This window comes from Balaenoptera ricei, chromosome 2 (assembly GCF_028023285.1).
Source record: "Balaenoptera ricei isolate mBalRic1 chromosome 2, mBalRic1.hap2, whole genome shotgun sequence".
In the NCBI taxonomy this organism is placed as follows: domain Eukaryota; kingdom Metazoa; phylum Chordata; class Mammalia; order Artiodactyla; family Balaenopteridae; genus Balaenoptera; species Balaenoptera ricei.
Window position 1 is genome coordinate 133,556,889 of NC_082640.1, and position 22,141 is coordinate 133,579,029.

General features: G+C 33.4%; 1 protein-coding gene across 2 annotated transcripts; it reads right to left on the reverse strand.

The window, feature by feature from the left end:
- Positions 1-965: 965 nt before the first annotated feature.
- KLHL28 (kelch like family member 28) lies at positions 966-22,002 on the reverse strand. Of its 2 annotated transcripts, none has more exons than XM_059914154.1 (5): positions 21,780-22,002; positions 11,539-12,437; positions 8,827-9,270; positions 6,632-6,840; positions 966-5,497 (listed from the first exon to the last, which is right to left on the reverse strand). In XM_059914154.1, the coding sequence occupies exons 2-5, from the start codon at positions 12,435-12,437 to the stop codon at positions 5,334-5,336; spliced, it is 1,716 nt and encodes a 571-aa protein (XP_059770137.1). In that variant the 5' UTR covers positions 21,780-22,002; the 3' UTR covers positions 966-5,333. The 2 variants fall into 2 exon arrangements, with proteins under 2 accessions (XP_059770137.1, XP_059770138.1); XM_059914155.1 differs by lacking the exon at positions 21,780-22,002 and adding an exon at positions 21,062-21,158.
- Between the last annotated feature and the right edge of the window lie 139 nt (positions 22,003-22,141).

Sequence of the window (22,141 nt, forward strand, 5' to 3'; positions counted from 1 at the left end):
TGTCTTAGAATTAAAAAGCAGAACTTCAAAAGCATCAAGAAATCTAAATCCAATATTTTAATACGTACTCTCAAAACATGTATTAACATACGTCATCTATAATACTTTAAATACTTCAGCATATATGTTAAGTTTCTACTTCAACTGCAGGAGTTGCCCTCACTAAGAACGCAGCTGAGGGATGGTTAGCTGGCATGCTAACCAGGAAACCCATTCTCCCGGCAGCTACAAATACATCTCTTATCCATAATTTGATCGGTATCCGATGTTTTGCTAATTAGTATACTAAATGTCAGGGGTATTTATTAGGGAATAGTGGCTTGTAGCCTAACGTGATACCAAAAAGTTGCTCTTACTGGTGAAATTAAAGTTTCAAGATATGTGGACGGTCTACAAATACATTTCCAACCCTTGTATGGACAGGTTATCAGAATCCTTTCAGGCCTGTAGTTCACAACTTCCTTAAAGATAGTACCTAGGTTTACAGCTCTTCCTTTAGGAGGCCTATTGGTTACCTGATGCTGGCCATAAAAATAACAGAAACCTCTAGAATGCTGCCATGTCTGCCTCAAGTAAACCCCTCTTATAAGGCTGGTTCAAGAATCTAAAAAGATAAAAAGCTGGGACTGCAATGAACTTATCAACTGAACTCTTTTGTGCTTGCTTTGTTAATGAATGTTTCTTTAATAAGTGTCTAAATGTGCAGCAGTATTTAGCCTAAGACATGTTTTCATTATAACCTGGTAATCAGGATGTAAAGGAGTGGCTATCCCACATCGAACTCAACTTCTGTGGCCACTATCTACCTAAAAGAACCTAAGAGTTAAGCATGACAAAGTTAGCTTGGGTCAATTCACAACAATGGACACACACAAAGTCTTGTTTTTCAAGTTTATTTTTAATATTTCACATTAAATGAAATTTAACCATACTCAGTACAGAGCATTACCACAATAGTACACACAAAGAACTTTAAAAATAAAAGACAAAAGAATACAACCTTCAACAAGTTAAATGCCACTTTACTATGTAAACAAAAATAAAACCCTGATGCTAAAAAGATACATATTCAGAGGTAAAATACATATACAAAAACACTTAAACATTAACATAATCCACAACTAGATCACATTCTTTGCAAGAGAGTACAGATATTAGTACTCTACATCTACAAAATTTCAAAATCCTGTTAAAATCAAAACCATCTCTGGTTTATGATACAGCACAATTCATAAGGCAAAAATATAGGCATTATCATCCAGTTCTTTAATTTCATTTGTTTTTAAGGCAAACTTGGAACTTTTTGCTTAGGATTTTAAAATAAATGGGACTGAACACATGATAACTTGACAAAATTAACCATAAATTATCTCTAGTTAAATATGTATAAAATAAAAAGATATGGATAGCAATTTTTCTCTCCGCAGAGATGTAAACTGGATTTTTGACTCCATATTCACACCATTAAGAAAACCTTTAAACCTGTAATATTTAAAACTTATTGTATTCCTCACTCTTCAAATGTGAATCAATACTGAATCAATATACTGTAAGTGAAAATCTAATAAACATCCAGTCACAGAATAATTGTATCTAATTAAATCATGTCTAACTAAAGTGCTGTCTTACAAAGGAAAAAAAAAGGTTAAGAAGTAGAACTGGATGTTAACTTGATGTGTGACATCTTTATAAGTTATTAACTTTCAAACTACAGAGGTTATAGAGGTTATCACAAGTTTATTGAACTTTAAGCAGTGTATTTATTGTAGAATCTGATTTTCCTGAAAATGAGCACTTCGGTGACAATACCAGAAATCAAACACCAAAACTGAAAACAAACAGCATTATATTTACATATATTTCCTTCAATGTTAGCCAGAGCCTTGATAACATAATATTTTTTTTAAGTTTCTATAATTCTGTTTTTCTACTAGAAAATATATTATCCAATTTTAGGAAAGTTGGAGTTCTATAAATATCAGCTTTTAAATAATTCTCTTTCATGTCAATAAAACCTAATTGGACACTAGAGGACACAAATGTTTATACATAAATTGGATCTCCAATCACTTCATGATGTCAGAAATAAGGAATTAGATTCACACTTTACCATAATAGTTATTTGGGTACAGGTCTCCCTTACTATATTTTACTCTTTGGGTGAAAAGACTATATCTTATTTATATTTCTAGCCCCCATAGCATCTAGCACAGTATCTCATATAGTAGACCCTCCATATTTGTCAAGTTATCAAAATAATTTTTCAAAACCTAATGCCATTCTCCTATTACTTTGATACCACGTCCTAAAATGTAATATTCATTCATGTTTAAAACAGTATTAGCAATAATATAAGGAACTTATATAACTATCCTTTGGGTTACATTAAAAATCACTTGAGTTCTATTACTATATTTAACAAATATTAAATAGCCAAACATTTCTAACAGATTAAGTCTTCATAACATAATTATAGAAGGCAATTATCTTCTAAATGATTAAATTAATTTCTATTTCCCACTGTTACTTTTTTCCAAAATAGTTCTGGGCAATCTTAAATAGCTTTCTCCTCCTTGCCTGAGTATATAAAATTATTTCTAAAATCTTTAACCCTGGGAATTTATAATCAAACATTTCGATCCTTTTTAACACTAGAAATGTGGCTTTAAATTCACAATTTGTCAGCAAAGTATTCATGATGAAACTTCTCACAAGCTGAATGAGAAGGCTCTATTGTAAAGTTATCAGCTGTCAGGTCATAATACTCTGGTTCTTATGCACAATTAAGTAGGTTTAGCAAACCTAAAATAAATATTTCTAAATTTGGGGTTTTTTTTTCTCTTCCTTTCACAGGGTTTCATAATTTGTTCTCTAGTATATTGCTCTTACTACTGCCCAAAATGTTTCACATTTAGTCTTCACTGAGAAGAAATTTAGATTCTTCCAAAACAATGATCAACTTATATCTTTGGTCTAATTTACCAAACGATTATATATTTTATACTAATTTGATAGTGGGGATGATATGTGAGGAAAACATTGTGAAAATAAAATGTATAGTATAGATCTGTTTACAATTAAAATAAATTTCTATAGTCTTTCAAATTCCCTTATCTTCTGGGGAGAGGGGCTTAAAAACAGTGTAATAGGATGTATTTAATAATTGATTAACATTGTTAATGTTATCAAGAATAACAATTCTTTCTGATTGATATAAACAAAAAGAAAATTGAGATGGGGATTTAAAATTAAGTATGTGATGGAATCTATTTTAAATTGCTTTCTTTAAATGAAGTCTAGGCCAATCACAATAGTGCACCTTGTTTCTATTCAACAGATTTATTCAAATCAATTAAAAAGTTATTGCTATATATCATTAAGTTATTCAAACAAGCAACATAGAAAATATTCAGCCTGTCAATTTTATTAGTAGCTCCTGTTGAGTTCTTAATTAGAAAGAGACTAAAAATCACTTGCAAGGTTTTATAATCTGTGCAAATATTCATAAAGCATGAAACTACTTATATGATTAAAGATGAGTTCACACAGTTTTGCAGTATATATTTAAGTCTACAACTGGCAGTTTATGGAAGAACAAGGAAAACTGAAAATTGCCTGGCTATAAATAGTTTTCAAGAAATAACATATATGCTAAAAATGAACCTATGTTTTATAATTACAAATGGCTTCTTAACAATAGTTCTGAACATTATGGCACTTAAGAATGCAATATGAACTTTTTCTTAGGAAACAAATATAGTTTTGTAGAGACTATAAAGAGATAGTGGGCAGTTAAAAAAAAGAAAAGAGAAAGAAAAAATCAAGGGAAGGAAAACAAAATGACTACAGTACCAAAAACACAAGTACCAACATCCTAATAAAATGCAAAGTAATGTATTCAAGATTAAGAGACATTACTAAAACATGCAAAACAAAATGAATTAACCAGTTCTTTTAAATAAGCTGTCACTTGGGTAAAGCAAACAATTTTGCTTTAAAAGATCGTTTCTTTAGTCAAAGTGGAACTGAATTTAGAACCATTACTCAAGTAAACATCAAGTTCCAGTTTTCCTCAATAACTTTAAAATATTCAGTTACCTAAGAAATGTACAAAATAATGCTTAACTGCCTAGTGCTTTATATTTAATGCATATATTTCTGTTTTTAAGAAGGGCATGTAACATCTAGCACAAGAAGAAAGAAGATAAAATGTATCTTTCTTTAAATCACTATTCAGGAACCATGAAAAGCATAACAGGCCATTTGAATGTTTTTTGGATGTAAATATTAGTATAAACACTAACATTTTTAATAAGCACAAATGAACCGAGCCGGTAAAAATGAAAAATACTATCAAAACACGTCATGCGTATCTCATATTTAACATCCAAAAGAACATTTTTATAGCCCTGTTACAGATCCTACAGTTAGCACCATTTTTATATCTGAATACTTTGAAAAAGCAAACAAAAGTCTTAAAAAAACTAAAATTATTGTAAGCATATATGAAAAAACTTAATGTGCACTAAGGGTGGTACTAAACATTTATCAAATATTTACATCAACACTGGGAAGCCTGCTGGACTACTAAAAAAAAATTGAAACTGATATGCTTAACTCTTTCTATCCATGCTTAGCATACCATAGATGGGTAACTAAATTCATCCAGCATTAACCTGCCCATATAAAAAAGGCATACACAGTAAGTATCTGATTGCTTAAAATAGGACCCGAAATCATGATAGTAAATGCATTTATCTTGAAAGCTTATTACATCCCCAGCCCTAAAGCCATTTAGCAGGAAGAATATCCAGGTGACTCAGTATGGCATGTAATTTACAACCCTTAAAAGTACCAGAAAAAAAAAGCAGCCCTTTGTTTAAAATGTGAAGCATATGAATTTATATCCAACAGTATCAGCACTCTGTCTAGTCACTCAGTATACTCCAGCATCTAAGCATCTCTCATCCTGGTAAAAAACGGTGCAGAACAAGGAGGAGGAAGAAAGCTAAATTTTTTTTAAAAAGCAGCAAGGTTTTCTCCACATGTACACTTATGAACATAAAACTATTCTATCCCAGTATTAGGAAAAAAAAGTGCACAATTCAATTGGCAAGATCTTTCCTTTTTTTTTTTTCTTGGATTATTGATTCACTGTATAATCAAGAGCAACCAAAGCTACTTGTCAGTTCAAAGTACCCAACAAAACTTTGAGTCTTCATGCCATTTCAAGTTAAAAAGAAAGCAATGTAGCTTTTGGGCTTCAGAAAACTGGGCATCCTTTCATGCAGCACAAGGTTCATCACTACGCTATTTCCACAAGTCCACACTTGTCAAAGTGCAGTTAATCCAAAATTGCAGCGACAGTATATCATGCCAGCTGAATCCAGCCATGTATCTGAGATAGGGTCATATTTCTGCACGGTATTCAGATAGGAAGACCCTGAGTGACCACCCACTACATAAAGGTAGTTATCAATTACTGCAGCACCAACTCCTAGGAAAGGTGGGTAAAAATAGGGGAAAAAATATGTTAACCATGAAGCAGACTTCGCACTAAATTAAATTTGTATTTAAATGTTTTCTTAAAATACATTTTAACAATCTATTATTAATTATACAAGCAATATAGCAATATGTGCTTACTGGAAAAAAAATCCCTTAGTATAAAAGAGCTGAAGTCTTCCTTCATCTCTCCTCCTCAATCCTACTCTCCCTCTCTCCACCACAGTTAAATATTAAGAATGTAGTATATATCTTTCCATATGCTTTCTTCTCAATTTATATTTTTCAAAAACCATTAATTTTTGTTTTCAAACGTGTTAAAATTTTAAATATATATTGAACTATATAATTTATGCTTTAAAAATTTTACTTTATATATATATAGTTCTAAAAAGAACAAGGCTACCCAAATATTTTACGTTTTCATTGTTTTATGGTTTTCCTTCTCAATGGTACCACAGAAACTAATTCTAGTAAACAAGCCTTTCAATTTCCTTCGTATGTTTATTTTTCAGGAGTTTCTTTAATCATAAATGCAAGGAATACTCCTAAAGCATTTCCACCAGTAACTTAAAATGTTCCTTTTAAAATAATGTGATTTGAGTTTGGGTTTAAGGATAATTTCTTCTTTTACTCAAAGGTGTATTTGTTTTTCTTTATGAAACCTGAAACCCAACCCTTTCTAGATCAACTATAACTATATCCCTTAAGGAGGAGAGAACATTTGAAAGTAACATACAGACTGCTGATGTACAATAAAAAACAAAATAGAACAACCCTAGGATCCTGGGTGTGTGTGCACATGTGTGTGTAACACATAAAACAATTAACATTTGTTACATGGACACAAAGAGCTTCTATAAGGTACTTTCTATTACCAGCATTTCTCAAGATGTGTTGTAGAAGTTTAAAAAATAACAATATGCACATTGGCATATTAAAATCACAGTAAAAAAATATATATAGTTTTGTCTAATCAAGTTGTCAGTCAAGTTTATCACAAAAAAAGTTTTTTCTGGACAAGTAATAATACTCTTACTGTTATATCCCAAGAAACTACTATTTCAAGAACATCACTATAAAAAATATTGTCCTGCATGTTTAGAAATTGGTATGTTATTATTACCTGTTCTGGGTTCTTTCATTGGTCTACACACAGTCCACTGATTTTGATGAGGGTCATATCTTTCAATGCTTGACAAATGTGAAACACCATTATGTCCACCCACCACAAAAATAAAGCCTAGCATGACACCCACACCAAAGTGAATCCTTTTATCTGCCATAGATGCAACCATCTCCCAGGAGTCCTTACTTGGATCATAACGCTCCACACTGCAAATATTCACAAAAGAAAGAATTAATTCACATATCCTTTGTGTCACTCTTCCTACTAAAGCAACTAAAACCCACCAGAGTTTTAAAAGTGCAAACGGACAGATATAAAACAAGAGTAGTTTGTCCCAAATGTTCAGATTTTGCTGATAAAATCACAGGGATAAAAGCTTACCTTGTAGACTGTTGCAATAATAGCCATACCCTACTCTATTATATTGTACAAGCAGCAAGGTGTATTAAAAGCATGGAGCATTTGAAGTCAGAAAATCTGGGTTCAAGTACTAATAATACATACCTAGTCCTACCACTTTGGATTTGTGTATTCCTGGATAAGTCATTTCCTGTAAACATGGGGATAATATAACCTCAAGGATTCATGTAAGAATAAAGTCCAATGAGTATGCATGTGAAAGGACTCTGAAAATCACAAACTGAATATAGACTGTTCCTAAAGATACTAAGGATTTTCCCCTCAGCTACGGAAAAGGGAAGATGAAGAGAAGGAAAGAAGAGGAATTTTTTTCTTATAGGTGAATTCATGTTGACTAACTGTAAAGCAAACACTACATACTTCATAACACAAACTGGCTAATCATAATAATGATTATTGTAATGATTATAATAATCAGAGTAATTTATGAGAATTCACGGATTTAAATAAAGTCTGTATTCCAGAGAATTCTTGGCATTTCCAAGTTGCATTATGGAAATCCAAATCAAATCAGAATTTCCAAATAAGCTTTCCTAGAAAATCCCAGAAGGCCTTTAAGCCTACACTTTCCCTGAAGGGGTGCAAAGGCAAGTTGGTTGAGCTTGTTCTGGTCCTAACCTAACTTCTCAAGAAAGCCTAAAGCATTTGAGAGTAAGTTCAGAATAGGGACTAGACTAGACTAGACTAGAAGACTAAACTACAACTATTTCTGAAAGGACACCAGGATAAAAACTGTTAGAGCAAAATCACTAGACAAGAAAAATCCTGTGAAAAACTGTAACAAAAGCTTAAAGTTCAAGAGCATTATCTCAAAATTAAAGTACTTAACCTTTTATCTTAGAAATTTCTGCTAGCAGCTTTTCAAAAAATAGAAATGCATGTCTGGGTCCCAAATACTTTTCCTTCAACTAAAGGAGCAATAAAAAGGGAGAAAAATTTAGCCTACACAGAAATAAAAATTTATAGATGAAATGGTGTTGTCTCATTACTTTCTCAGCCTGTTAACAAACCACCACATACTCTCCTTTATTAAAATGCTCACAATAAATAAAACACATACCACTATTAGAGATAAAATACTATCAGAGAGAAAATCTTTGGAAGATCGACTTTCAACAAAGGTTCAGAATTATGATTAATTTTCCATATAAGCACTTTATGCTTTTGTTTTTCTCATATATATATTTCTCCTTTATTCAGAGAATACTATAAGATACAGAAATCTCATATTTAAATTTCAGCACAGCTCAGATACATAATGATACATGTATGATTACAGAATAAGAATCCAGAATGGCATATTTAAATAAGGCTTAAAGTTTATGATGTGTTATAATATTGTGTAAGCATATAGAAATTACATTTTCCACTTTTTTGTTCTTTTAAACAATGTAGTAACAGATCATCCATCCATACACACACATACAGACACACACATTTATACATACACACACCACCCCAAATCTAAAATTATCTAACTTCATCTTATTTTCAGATTGCTGAATTCTAAAATCTAGTCCATTTATATTGAATGAATGAATGTAAAATTTAATAAAAAGGATTTGATTTTTAGGTTTGTATTAAATCTCCTTGTAAAACAGTTACAATTATACTTGTGGAGCAGGTTAAGTTTCCCAAATGTCTATCAATATTACTTTAAAAATTAAAAAGGGAAGTTCATTCATATACACAAATTGTTTAAAATCCAGAAATCATTGTTAATGATACTCTTAAAAATCTACAAGCATATACAACTTGATTAAGTTAAATACCTGTTCATGTGGGCAGGACCATACCCACCAATGGCATATATCATTCCATCCAACACAGCTGCGGCAAAACAACTTCTTGTTGTAGTCATTGGTGCCACAGGTTGCCACTTTCTTACTTTGGGAATATACTTCTCTACAGATTGTAAATAAGATTGTCCATCATAACCACCTAAAGCATAAAGTTCTCCTGCAAGTACCACTACTCCAAGGGTACTTCGGCTCTCATTCATTCTCTCAAGAGAAGTCCAGGTATTTGTATCAGGATTCCAGCATTCGACTGAATTTTCATGTTTTCTGATAGTGATGCCAGGACGCACGTTAGTTTCAATACCACCTATAACATACACTTTTTGGTCTAAAACGCATATTCCAAATTCATAGCGAGGAATGTTCAGGGGTGCCAAACCAATCCAAGAGTCATTCTGAGGAAAGTACATCTCCACACTAAAGAATAAGCAGAAAAAATTAAATTTAAAACATCAAAATGGCCCATAAACAATATCTGGCAAAACTGAAGATACACGTATGCTCTGACACAGCAATTTCATTCCTGTGTATCTACTCTACTGAATGCCTATTGCAGCCAGTTTTGCAAAAGAACACAAATAGAGAAAGGTTTACAGCAGCTCAACACAGTCATCTATCAAAAGGAGAATGGATAAATAAGATGTGGTACACCCACCCCATGACAAAGCAATTCCATTCTTAGATATGCACCCAAGAGAAATGCACACATATGTATATGTACAACAGTGTTCACAGTAGCATTATTTGTAATAGTTGAAAACTGGAAACAATCCAAATTTTTCATCAACCATAAAATGGATAAGTAAATTGTGCATATCATGTAAGAAAATACTATACAGCAATGAAAATGAACAAACTACAACTACATGTAACAGCGATGAATCTTACACATATAATGTTGAGGGAAACAAGCCAAATTCAAAAGAATATATTCAGTATAGTCTCATTTCTATCAAGTTCAAAAACACTTCTAATCTCTAGATTAGAAATGAGGGTGGTGGTTACCTTTGGGGAGGACAGGGAGGGAACTTAAGGATGGTTTCTGGGTGTTGTTCATGTTCTTTTCTTGAAATGGTTTGTAATGTTTGCTTTGTGATAATTCATTGAGCTGTACACTTAGAATTTGTGGACTTTTCCGTATATGTGAAACATTTCAATCAATTTTCAGTCATCATACTCACAGTAGAAAGAAAATGTTGTATTATGTCCATCTACTATAATACCATACGCCAATGAAACTAAATGAATTATTTCCTCATGCAATCTCAATTTCATAAACTTACTGCTCAATGATAAAACACATCTCTGAAGAATATACATGGTACTACTGCATTTACATAAAAATGTGTAAAACCTAACTATATACTGGGGCACATATAATATGTGGCAAAATTATAACAAAAAGCAAGGGAATAATACATTAAAAATTCAGAATACTGGTTACTTCTGGGGGAGAGAAGGAGATGGCATCAAGGAGGGGCACAAGGGAACTTTAAAGCTATTGTTAGCCCAATCTCAACAAATCTAGTTTTAGACCACAATTAAAATGTACACTGAGACTTTTTAAAAGATAAAGAACATACCAATTGACACTGATAAAACATCAACAGTTTCCTCCTATTGGAGGAAAGAAATGCAATCTACCAAATGTTTCGAAATATTTTAGAATATTAAATATTCTAATATTTATTCTAATATTTAGAATATTAAATATTAAAGAAATAAATTAAATACAAAAGTTTTCATAAAGCAATCCCATTTAAGGGAAAAGGAAGGTAACATCCAGCTATATTTTCAATGTATAAAAGTTATTTGTATAACACAACATTGTTAATCAACTATACTCCAATATAAAATAAAAATTAAACAAATAAACAAACAAACAAAAAAAGTTACTTGTAGAATGCTCTAAATCAATGATGGCCATGGGCCAAATTCAGCCCACCAGATACTTTTGTAAATACAGTTTTACTGGAACACAGCCATGCTCATTTATTTATGTATTACCTATGGCTGCTTTTGCACTATAATGGCAGACTTGGGTAGTTACAACAAAGACCATATGACGATGACAAAATTTAAAATATTTACTATTTGGCTCTTTATAGAAAAAGTCTGACAACTCCTACTCTAAGTTATCAGAAAAGAAAGCACTTTTTACTACTGTTGTTAAAAAAATATTTACGCTGAAGAAAATAAATTGCATGTAAAGTCCATGATTTATATCAATATCCTGTTTTTTATTTTCTTGGTGGTTACTCTGATTAACTGTATTCATTCAAACATATTCTTGTCCCAGTCTGACCTCATCACAAATTCCTAGCTCTCCTCTTTAGCATTTTTTGATATAGCTAGCAATAATAAATCCCCTCTGACCTGGTCTGACTCATATAAAGATGTAAATGATTTGACAAAGGAAAAAAGGGCATAAAATGGAAGAAAAGTTCATGAATAACCAGGATGGATAAAATTTGTGCACTGGGAGGGAGGAGAGGTGTTTAAAATTGAGAGTGTTGTCGAGAATGGAAGACAATGTGATTAAAATAATCAGGTAAGTGATTTAAAAAGAAAACAACAAAAAGAAGCAAATAAACAGGAAAATCAAACTATTTTAAAAATATAACAAATTAGCAAATTTTAAGAGTATAAAATCTATTAGCATCAATCCTTTAAAAGCCTATTTACCTATCCAAACAGGCAAACAGTCCAGATTTTCCTCCTACTGCACAAAGTACTTTGGGAGCACAGCGAGGTCGTGTCATCAAGACTGTCTGATGAGAGAGTCTGTGTTCAGGCATAAAGTGGTACTTCAGAGCTTCATTCAAAAGATGTTTACAAGTGCGATCATCACGAATAAGATGATTTGCTTCATATAATCTAGTAAGAAACTTAACACTCAGCAATGGTAATCGTACACTGTTAAGTAGCTGTGCTAAGTATTTCTGGCGTTCTTGGACGTCATACTTGATCCAAGACTCAAGTGCATAAAAAACAGTCTCTTCAGTAGCTACATTCAAACAGTCATTGGAAACAATTTCATCCAAATCAGCATGCGTAAGCTCAAAAAACTCTTCAGTCTGGCAAACTGCTTCAAAATTCTGGCATATGTATTTAGTGGCTGCCAAATAAAGGTCATGACAACCATATGTCTCTGCAAAGCGAGAAATTCCAATACAATTACCAGGATCAAGTTGGCTTTCAAGAAATGCACAACATTCTTTCAGGACAAGTTTTATCTGGAGTAGGTTTGCTGCTGGAAGGAGAGATTCAACTGTGTCTTGTGAAATAAAAACAGTCCCTGTATAGGCATATTCCACAATGGCCTGGAGAGCAGTTTCATCAATGCACTGAAACTCAACCTCACTGTTCTCTTTTTCAGAAAGGTTTCCAGTAAACATAGCTTTGAAATATGGGCTGATGCTGGCAAGTACCACTTTGTGAGCATGGATTTTAACATCACCTACTCGAAGAATGATGTCACAGAGTTCGTGATGTTGACGAAGAAGATTCAAGCCCTGTAGAAGTTGTTCAGAATGTAAGTGGGTTAAGTTAGCAAGCATGTAGGTCGGGGATGTGTGGTCCATCTACAGAAAAACAAAAAGCATGAATAGTTATTTCAAAATAATTTGCAAATGATTACTTTTACAGGTAGCACAAAATAAATAAGATTTGTTGTTTATCTGCATGTTTGTTGTTTTTTAAATACTAAATACTAGACAGAGGCTTTTAGAGTTAGAAGGGAAGTTAACAATCATTCAACTCCTTTATTATAGATATTAAGCACACTCCGTGCTTCTGGAAGATGAACAAGATTAAAAATAAAAGAGAAGGAAAGAGACTAGAAAGAAAAGAAGAAGAAAAAGTGAGAGGCAATAAGGACTGGGGTAGGTTGAATAATTGCTCCCCCAAAAGACATCCGCATCCTAATCCCTGGAAACTTTGAATGGTACTTTTACAGCCAAAAAAAAAAAAAAAAGACTGTGCAGATATGATTAAGGATTTTGAAATGGGGAGATTATCCTGGGTTATCCAGTTGGGCCCTAAGTGCAATCACATGTACCTTATAAGAAGGCAGAAGGAGATTTGACACAGACAGAAGAAGAGAAGGTAATCTGACCACAGAGGCAGAGATTGGATTGATGCAGCCACAAACCAATTAACATTGGCAGCCACTAGAAGCTGGAAGAGGCAAGGAACACAGTCTTCCCTAGAACCTCCAGAGGGCACAGAGCCCTGCCAACACCTTAATTTCAGCCCAGTGATAATAATTTCAGACTTCTGGCCTCCATAACTGTGAGAGAATAAAGTTCTGTTATTTTAAGCAACTGAGTTTGTGGTAATTTGTTATAGCAGCCATAAGAAATCAACACATGGATACTTCAGAATGGCTCACAGCAGTTACTTAGAATAGATGAAAGGAATATAAGACATCTACACAATATGAACTGTTTCTTTCCTGTCTCATTCACACCTCAAACACAAGTAATGGGGATAATTTAAAAAAGCAGAAAATTTGGTTCCTATTTTAAAAGTATTATCAAATAAACTTAAAAATTCTGAACATTATTAAATAATATAAATGTTGGTAGGACTGGGAGAGTATAGCACTTCATTCCTGTGCATTTTTAGGTGCAAATATCCAAATATTAAAACTTTTATCTTCATTAAGAACATCATCATTTCACACTTGTTTCATTTGAATTTTATGTCCATTAACAAATTTTGTTAACATGACCACATTATAGCTGATATCACCAGCCTCCACTTCTGATCTCTCCAACTAATCCTGCACACATCTAACAGAATAATTCTCAATCAGGGTACAGACAAGTCTCAAGAAACTTGTTGGTCTTCCAGTAGGCACTTTATTCCAGAACAGAATATTGGTAAGAAAACAGCAACCAGAAGGCACATGTTTAGATCAGGGTCTGTTCTTTTTACTTACTATAGTGTTGACCTCTTAAACTTGTTTAACTTCTTTTAGCCTCAGTTTAATGGAAAAAGTTAACATCTAGACTGAAAAGAGAAAAATGAACAACAGGAAAGCAAGTAGATATAGCAAATAAGTGACAGGATTAAGAAAGTAGTCCTAGCTACTTTACATCATTAACTTTACCTTATCTTCATTTTCCTTATCTGTAAAGTGAGATCATAATAATACCTGAACTATATATATCTCACAAGGTTTCTGAGGATCAAATTAGATAATGCACAGGAACATATAATAAACTGTAAGAGTTATGAGTACAGGGTACTATGGTGAGGCAACAGAAATGTAACAGTATCAGCGAAGAATAGGGACCTTGGAAATATAATGAGTTTTAGTTCTAACTGGGTCACATACTATTATATGGAATTGGTACATTTCTTAATGTAAGTATTAATTTTTTCATCCATAAAATAAGAATACCTCCCACCTATCTCAGAAGGTTACATGAAAATTGTTCTGTAAAGTTTAAAGTTCCACACAACTCGAAGTGCTATGAATACAGCACTTAAGTCTCATTCTCTTCTCATGATCCCCACTTTCACTATTTCCCATTCTTTCCATAACGACCTTTCATTCCAATAAAGCTCATGTAATTACCACAGCTCTATATAAATATTTTCTCACATTTGCCAGATTTTTGCCTATAAACTCTCCTCTCCCATGTTCTTTTCATCCAATTCAAATTTGCAAAAGTCTGGTTCAAAATTAACTTCAACTGAAAGTCTATAAACATTTAAGTACTCACTTCCTTTACATGCAATTAATTTAATTATAAGTGCTGTTTTGTGAAACATACCCCTCTCAACTCTCATTTGTCTGATTCAACAAGGAGATGTTATTCAGGATGAAAAGTGAACAACAAACAGGAAAGGTGAATGATACAGAAAATAAGAGAAGGAAATGAAAAATGACACCTAGCTAATACAATGAGATGAGAAAGGGAAATACAAGGCACACTGACTGGAAAGGAAGAAACAAAACTCTTTGTTGGCAGATGACATGACTGTCTATGTAGAAAATCCAGAACAATTAAAAAAAAAAAACAAACCCAAGACAGTGGAATAGGCAATTTTAGAAAGTTTGCAAGATACAAGGTTAATATACAAAAGTCAATCAATTTTCTATAAACCAGCAACGAACAAGTGGTATTTGAAATTTAAAACATATAACCATTTACATTAACACCTAAAAACTGAAATACTTAGATATAAATCTAACAAAATTAGGTACGAGATCTATATGAGGAAAACTATAAAATTCTAATAAAAGAAATCAAAGAACTAGCTAAATAAATGGAGAGATATTCCATGTTCATGGATAAGATGACTCAACATTATCAAGATGTCAGTTCTTCCTGATTGCACTACAGATTCAATGCAATCCCAATCAAAATCCCAGCAAGTTATTTTGTGGATGTTGCAAACTGATTCTAAAGTTTTTATGGGGAGGCAAAAGACCCAGAATAGCCAACTCAATATTGAAAAAGAAGAATAAAGTTGAACAACTGACACTACCCAAATTCAAGCATTATTATAAAGCTGTAGTAACCAAGACAGTGTGGCACTGGTGAAAGCACAGACAAATAGACCAATGGAACACAACAGAGAGTCTAGGAACAGACCCACATAAATACAGTCAACTGATCTTTAACAAAGCAGGAAAGGTAATACGATGGAGAAAAGATAGTCTTTTCAATAAATGGTGCTGGAATGTAAAGTAAAAAATGAATTTAGACACAGACCTTACTTATATCCTTCACAAAAATTAACTCAAAATGGATCACAGACCTAAATGTAAAATGCAAAACCATAAAACACTTAGAAGATAACACAGGAGTAAATTCTAGATGACCTTGGGTATGGCAATGGTTTTTTTTTTAGATAAGACACCAAAGGCACAATCCACACAAGAAAGAATGATAAGTTGGATGTCTCTATAAAACAAATACAATGTATATACCATATGAAATATATGAGATATACAAATGTATAAAATGTATATTAAGAAAAAAATTGTATTTCCTAGCTCTGTCTACTAAAAAGGGCTAGAAATTACAACCAACCCAGTAGCAAAGAGCACTCCTAGCACCAGATGTCCCTAAATAACGTTTCCCTCCAAGGGAACAGAACTCTTTGGAAAATATGGCTGATTCCAGACCTGAGGCAGAAAATGTCACCATAAATTTGGAATCTTTACATACTAGGTAGCAATAAAGCTATCAATGATGACTAAGGTCATAAAAAACTTAGGAGCCAAACTGAATAGGCTCTCATTAGTCAAAGAGATGGGACAAACTGATCATCAATTACAGTAACTGCAATTGATTAAAACACAGCAGACATGCTTAAATCCGTGCGTTCATAATGATAATAAAATTATGATAATTTAAAAAAAGTGCTCACCACTGGAGGATGCTAATGAATCAACTCATTATTTGAAACCTAGCAAATAAAGGGAAAGAATCAAGCATTTATCATGCCTTTCTTATAATAACTGTACCACTGGGTTACCAAATAGATGAGGGTAAGTTTTTCTTTATAAAAGTACTCCAGTTATTAAAGAAGGAATGATAGAGTATCACCATTTTACAATCTTAATGAATTAATAGAGGTAGACATTGATTATGAAGGGCTGCTAATGTCACAAAAACAGAGACAACCAGACATCAGGGTCTTCTGATGGAAGATCATAATACCACCTATAAATATTTTTGCATACTCCCACTCACCACACACCCCCCCCCAAAATCAAACATGTAGTCAACAGACTAGATCCAACTATTAATTTACAAGAAATAAAGAAAACAGAAAAAGCATGTTAAACTATAACAGAAGGATGCAATCAGCAAAAACATCCTGACTGTGAGAAATTTTATGGAATAAATAACGTAGACGGCTTCAACAAATAAACGGAAAGAAATAGGATGAGAATGAACCTACAGATTACTATAAACTTAAAAGACATTATCAACCAAATACAACCTGTGATTCATTCAGGTGCGTGCACACACATATAATACACATACACATACACACAACATTTAGGAGACAACTGGGAATTTTGTACACTGACTGTATTATTGATTATATTAACTAATCACTGTTATTCTTTGTTGTTGAACAGTGATACCATAGTTTTGTTTTTAAGAGTTTTTATCTTTTACAAATACATACTGAAATATCAGTAGATAAAATGATGTCAGGGATTGGCTTCAAATTAATATAGGATGAGGGATTGGATAGAAATGGATATGACATCATGAGTTGATACCTGCTGAAGCCGGGTGACAGGTACATAAGGGTTCATTACATTATTCTACATTTGCATGTTTATGAGATTTTGTACAGGAAAAAAGAAATAAAGAAAAAAATATATGGCACTAAACTTCACATAAGACTTACAGATGAAGAACCTGAAGTTCAGAGAGTTTAGATGAATTAACAAGATCACACAATTAGTTAAGACGTTACTGGGACTATAATGTTTTCTTAACCTTAGAACAATGTTCTTTACATATTACATTAAAAAAAATTACAATGCTGATCAGTGTTGACCTGCTCAAAATATTTACTGAACCAATTTATAATTGTTGCTACTCCTGATAAGACTAAATTATTCTATAAAGAGCATCTAGAATATCTTTGATTGCCATAATGTACCAGCTACTGTTCTAAGCTTTTTACATGTATTAACTCCGTTCATCCTCAGAGTAACACCATGAGATAGGCACTGTTATTATTATTATTCCCATATAACAGATGAAGGAATCTGAGGCACAGAGAAATTAAGCCCAAGGCAAGATTTAAACCTTTGCACTCTGTCTCCAGAGTTCTTAAATACTATGTTATAGTGCCTCACTTATAAACTCATAATTTCTTAATCTTATTCAAGTTTTAACTCAGACAAGAAACTAAAAAGGTACAGAACAGAAACCCAAAAAGCACAGATCATATACATATATATAAAATATACACACACACACACACACACACACACTATGTAGATCAGATACAAGAATACATCAGACCTTTAAAATGAAATAAAGAGAGGTCCATGGAACAATCATTCCCTTCTGTTATTTATATAATAGTAGGATTGTTTCTTCTTCCCCCACATCCCTGCCATACTTTTTTGTTTTAAATTTTGGTATCATAAAACAAATACTTAGGAGTACTCTAAATCCAGGTAACTGGATTGATTAGTCAAAGTTGAATAAATGGTATCCATTTGAAAAGTTTTAAAAAGGTAATAGCATTGTACTTCACTTCTAATCACATTCTTATTACATAAATATCCACAATATAAAGATAACATTAGATAAATTTAAAATAAAATCAAACATTCCATAGTCTACAGCAGCTTCACAATTTTAGATTCTGAAACCAAGCTATTAAAGGTCAAGTTGTGAGTTATTACACTTAATTGACACCTAAGCTACAAAACAGTGGTGCTGAAATCAGCTGAGAGGCAATTATCTGCTACAAAGAGAGCAAATAAATGGTCGAGAAATAAGAATTGTTTAAATTTCTTTCCCACAGTTCAATTTTCCTCACAGAAGAATTCAACTAATGATGGCATAATAATTTTGACAGTGAGCCTATGGAACAAGTTGGCATATTTTCCTTTTCTCTGAGATTGACTTTCATTATATCTAGAGAAACAAAAGTAAAATTAGAAGCCTGTTATAATACGAGTCATTATATCATAGATTCCAAAATAACACAGAAGAAAGCAAGTCCCCAAAGCCATTACTACATCCAGTAAAAGCTCTAAGTTACATAATTAACCCATCTACTGAAAAACTGGTTACAAAAAATGTGAAATCCTGTTAACAGATTAGTGCTTAAAATGCAACAAATTTTTTTTTTTTTGTTTAAAAGTAGCGTTTTGACTCAGAAATGCACAATGGATTTGGAGCACAAACCTAAGTAAATGAAATATAACACTGATACACATCAAGAAAACCTGTTTAATCCTACATGTATAAAAATAAGCTCATAATTTCTTAACCTTATTAAAGGTGTGACTCAAACAAGAAACCAAAAGGGTTCAGAACATAAACCCAAAGAGGAAGATTAAAATACATATAAACAAATAATACATAATAATAGATGTGAATGATTAATGATGGAAAAATCTAATTTTATCCTATAGTTTCAACACTCTCCCCCATCAAAAGTTTTCCAGAGCTCTAAGCAAGTAGCTAAATTGACTAATTTGAGTAATTACTTTCTGATGCAAACACCCACAAAATGTGCCACAGTACAAATGTAGATGATGTAACCTCAAAAAATTGTTGTGAGGATTCAATGAGTTAATATTCATTAAGTACCCAGCAAAGTGTATGGCACACAGCAAACACTCAAATAATAGTGTAATTATAATTACTTGTTAATGTTAATAGCACCCTTCATTTCCATAGCAATTCTTCACAATAACTTCTTAAACTATACAAAATTCTTAACAGTTTACAGAATTCAAACTGGTTTCCAATATTCCTGGACATCTGTAAAATTTGAGTAAGAACAAGGAAAAAACTATAGTGGTTCATCCAACCAATTAATATTTTATTCTGACTGTGGAAATAAAGGATGCTTTTAGGGCAATTGTGTTTACCTTAACTTCAGCTCAAAAAATTAAGGTATGTATCAGAAACATTCCTTAATTTAACTAACTAATCCATTAATTTAAGTAAACTTTCTTGAACTTACTGAAATTATCTTGAAATTACTAACTTATTTTATCTGAATTTGCTATTTTCAATGTATTCTTAATTACTCCCTTTCAACTTTCAGAGGTGTACTATTAATTCACCTAATAGTGTATTCCACTGTTCTGGAATTTGATTTAAAAATTTTTATCCTACCTCTCTATATGGTTAAATACAAAAGACTTCCCTAGTCAGTACACAATTCCTAGAATTCAAGAATAAGATTTTTTAAAAATCTGCTTCGTAATAGAAATAAACAGAATATACATTAATTGGATGAGATTTATTTTCCACAAAATAACTCTAAAAGATAATTAGTAAGGTATGGGATGCTGATAAGGTCCCATTTCCTGGTCCCATCCACCATGAAGACTAATGCATCTTCCAAGTCTTCATCAAGGAAATTAAAGGTAACAGATATAAACTAGACTGCAATCTATAACATAGTGATCTACAGGGCCCTGAGAAAAGGGGTCAAAATGAAAACTCATCGTGCTTTGTTCCAAGGAAAAGGATATAACTAGTTGATTTAAGTATCCAAGCCCCTTGAAAAAGTATTCTTTATAGAGAGAAGGGGTAATTCTTAAGCTTCTACCATAATTTTGATGATGATATATAATTCAGGACTTTCCAAGTTCACTTTCTTTGTTCCATGATTACCACACAACTTGCCAAGTTCTTGCATACAGGAAAGAGTGCACTGGATTTTCAACCTGAAAATTCTGACTACTGGAAAGGGTTATCTTCTATTGCAACATAAACTGGCATTCTAATGTGTACATTCTGATGTGTACATCATTCTTTTAGTTAAGTCTGAATTGAGTTCCTGAAGTCTGAGCATACATGAGTAAAAGTATAAATTTGAACTTCTTACGTTGGAAATATGAGAACTAGACATTCTTTCTCATTGACAACTTCTAAAATCATCTCTTGGTTTTCACTCCCCTGCCCTTACCCTGACCCTAAAATTAAAAAAAAAAAAATTATTTTTTTAGTCAAACCAAATTTAGGCAGATTCATTTAAACACCAAAATGACTAATTAAAATCAAAGTAACAACCTAGAACTTAAACCAAAACAGAAGGATGCATGTTTACACAAGCCCCATTTACATTTACTCTACTCCCAAAAGAAAGGGGAAAAAGAAAAAAGAAAAGAAACCTATAATAATCAAATTGTGCTTTAAGACAACACCCAGAAGTTATTTTTGAACTTCCATTATCCAGCAAAAATTATTTACAAAGTGGTTTGGTATGCTAAGACTTAAAAAAGTATTTGAGACATCTCGTGTGGTACAGAACAGGGTAGGAACACTTGCATTTTAAGTGCATAAATTGTAGACTTCAAATGATAACAGACTTTTCTCACTGGGTCATTCAAAAGCAACTGTATTATTCCTTCCCAAAAATATTTTCTTCCACACTCCAAAGAACTCAGCCTCACACCAGGCACTTCAGCTCTTCAATTGTTTCCGCTTAAGTTTAATTACAAGAAAGAAAAAATGCTCACCAAATTCACAGTTCGCCTAAAACAAAGAAACGTCTATTATCAGCTCTAAATCTACAGGGCAGAATTCTCTTAGGACCGTGATGCCAAGAACTTCAACAGCAACTGAAATTCTCTGCAATCTCGGTTTCCAGGATACTGAAAGGCTGCAGAGACGCGGGAGGATCCTGCAGGGAGGCTGGGGCTGCGGAGGGAGCGGGAGAGGGGAAGGGGTGAGTGCCACAGAGGAACTGCATTAGACTTTGAGAACCTATAAGGGAAAGAAGGTTAGCTACAAGGAAAAACAGATTTATCTCCAGATCAAGTACGTTTTCAAAGAGAACTTAAAGTGATAAGGATAAGGAAAAATGACAGAAAACCATTGACAGAAAACCAGTAACCCTCCAAAACCGGAGGGTAAGCGAAGTAGGAAAAGGGGGTTGGGGGTAAGGGCGAGGAGAGTAAAGGCCTAAAACACCAAGATTTGAAAAAGAGTACGCGAGCTCTGAGCTTGGCCTTGGGCCGGATCTCCCGTCCCGGTAAGCGGACGGCAGGCGGAAAGGATCGCACTTAGGGCTGTAGATAGCAACGCGTTTACAACGATTGAGCCCTGCACAAGAAGATGTCGCCTCTCTCCCTGCTTGCTCCCGTTCATTTCTTTACATCTTACTCCAGCACCAGCGGCACTCCAGCAGAACTCTGCCAAAGCCTGCGCCGCAGAAGGACAGCAAAAGGAAAATACCTGACTCCCAGGAATCACGCCCGCAGCAGCAAGAGGAGGAGCCGTGGACAACGCGAACGCGGGCAAGATCCTCTTTTGCCTTTAGTCAAATCCCAACTCTTACGGGTGGGGCGGGGAACTTCCGCCCTGAGCGAGGAGAGCGTCACTTCCCCTTAATGCCTTCTCTCTTTCTAGCCTTCTCCGCTCCAGATACGTTCATTACGTTCGCAACGTTTTCACTTCCTTTTCCAGGAGCCTTCTGCCTAGTCCGAACTTCCGATGTGGACTACATGACCCGGCATTCATGACGGCAGATTGATTTCCGGGTCAAGAGGTCCGCGCTGGGTACATCACCATGGAAGCGATCGGTTTGGTCACGTGGT

Bases quoted from the DNA above. Each gene is read 5' to 3' on its own strand.
- KLHL28 (XM_059914154.1), bottom strand. From the start codon at position 12,437: ATGGACCACACATCCCCGACCTACATGCTTGCTAACTTAACCCACTTA. The intron at 9,271-11,538 runs GTAAATAGGCTT...CTTATTCTTTAG, and splicing joins CTGTTTGCCTGTTTGGATAG to TGTGGAGATGTACTTTCCTC. The intron at 5,498-6,631 runs GTAATAATAACA...CACCTTTCCTAG, and splicing joins AATGAAAGAACCCAGAACAG to GAGTTGGTGCTGCAGTAATT.